This window comes from Calidris pugnax, unplaced genomic scaffold (assembly GCF_001431845.1).
Source record: "Calidris pugnax isolate Ruff unplaced genomic scaffold, ASM143184v1 scaffold28, whole genome shotgun sequence".
NCBI lineage: Eukaryota > Metazoa > Chordata > Aves > Charadriiformes > Scolopacidae > Calidris > Calidris pugnax.
Genome location: NW_015090842.1, coordinates 1,437,449 through 1,439,037, shown reverse-complemented (window position 1 = coordinate 1,439,037; position 1,589 = coordinate 1,437,449). Strand labels below are relative to the sequence as shown.

The following is a 1,589-nucleotide window of genomic DNA, read 5'->3' as shown; positions in this document are numbered from 1 at the left end:
CCCCGACCTGCGCCTCTGACAGCAACCATGAGCTCAGCAGATCCGCCAGGGGCCAACCCCCTCACATCCATTCTATTTACAAACCAGACGTGACATTAAAAAGGGTCGAGTTCATTTTTTAAAAGACTAAAAGGCGCCACTTTTTTTGGAGAGAAGCTGCTACCATTCCCCACATGCTTATATCATGACAACAGGAATGAAGCTCTTCACTAGTCTGTGTTACACTGCATTTGTTTAGATATAAACAAAAATCTAGATCTATGTTATAAATCTAACAGCATACACCAGAAAGAACGTAAACCCACCAGCCTGAAGACAAAAATACCAAAGTTTATATAACACAACCTGATGGGTCAGCTCCTTCGCATCATTGTTTTAAACACACTTTGTTTCTACAAAAAAAAACCCCTCCAAAACAACCCACCACCCGCATATGCTACTTACCAAAAACAAGGATATTCTTGCCCGATGGCAATTTAGATCTTGACCGGGTAGAAACTTCACTCAGGATGGAGGACCTGGAAGAGGAGCGGTGTTCTGGGTGGTGTGACGGGTGCCGGGACGCACACACACCCTCACACAAACACCCTCACACAACACAACACCCCCAGCAATTTAGATCTTGACCGGGTAGAAACTTCGCTCAGGATGGAGGACCTAGAAGAGGAGCAGCGTTCTGGGTGGTGTGATGGGCGCGGGGATGCACGCACACCCTCGCACAACACCCCCACACAACACAACACCCTCACACAACACAACACCCCGACCTGTGCCTCTGACAGCAGCCATGAGCTCAGCAGATCCGCCAGGGGCCAACCCCCTCACATCCATTCTATTTACAAACCAGATGTGACATTAAAAAGGGTCGAGTTCGTTTCTTAAAAGACTAAAAGGCACCACTTTTTTTGGAGAGAAGCTGCTACCATTCCCCACACACGGGCAGTGACACCTGCTTGGGTTTTCTTCCTTTCTAAGAAGCCACGTTACCTCCCACCTCATGACTAACTCTCCCTACGACCCATCCCTGTATTTTACACACCTGTATTCAACACCTCGCACAACACAACACCCTCACACAACACAACACCCCGACCTGTGCCTCTGACAGCAGCCATGAGCTCAGCAGATCCGCCAGGGGCCAACCCCCTCACATCCATTCTATTTACAAACCAGATGTGACATTAAAAAGGGTCGAGTTCGTTTCTTAAAAGACTAAAAGGCACCACTTTTTTTGGAGAGAAGCTGCTACCATTCCCCACACACGGGCAGTGACACCTGCTTGGGTTTTTCTCCCTTTCTAAGAGGCCACGTTACTTCCCACCTCATGACTAACTCTCCCCACGACCCATCCCTGTATTTTACACACCATTTTTCTGCCGTTACAGCGTGAAACGCTGTAACGGCAGAGAAATGGTGTGTAAAATACAAGCCAAAAGACGTGGGAGCGTTTTTAAGGCTGTAAGGTGTTAGAGGGCACGCAACCGCCGGAGCCTCTCCCGCAGGGCCCACAGCCTCCCCTGGTCCCCGCCGCGATGCCGGCCTGCCTCAGCCGGGGCTCCTCTCCGCTCCCCGCCGAGCCGGCGGGACGG

The 1,589-nt window shown here is 50.4% G+C and overlaps 1 protein-coding gene across 1 annotated transcript in view; it reads right to left on the bottom strand.

Moving 5' to 3' along the window:
- LOC106888110 (cytoplasmic dynein 1 light intermediate chain 2-like) overlaps nt 1-1,589 on the bottom strand; it is a 21,997-nt gene that overhangs the window by 20,137 nt on the left and 271 nt on the right. Inside the window, exon 2 of the mRNA XM_014942137.1 lies at nt 445-574. Coding sequence (XP_014797623.1) covers nt 445-574 — 130 coding nt within the window. The remainder of the gene's footprint in view (nt 1-444; nt 575-1,589) is intronic.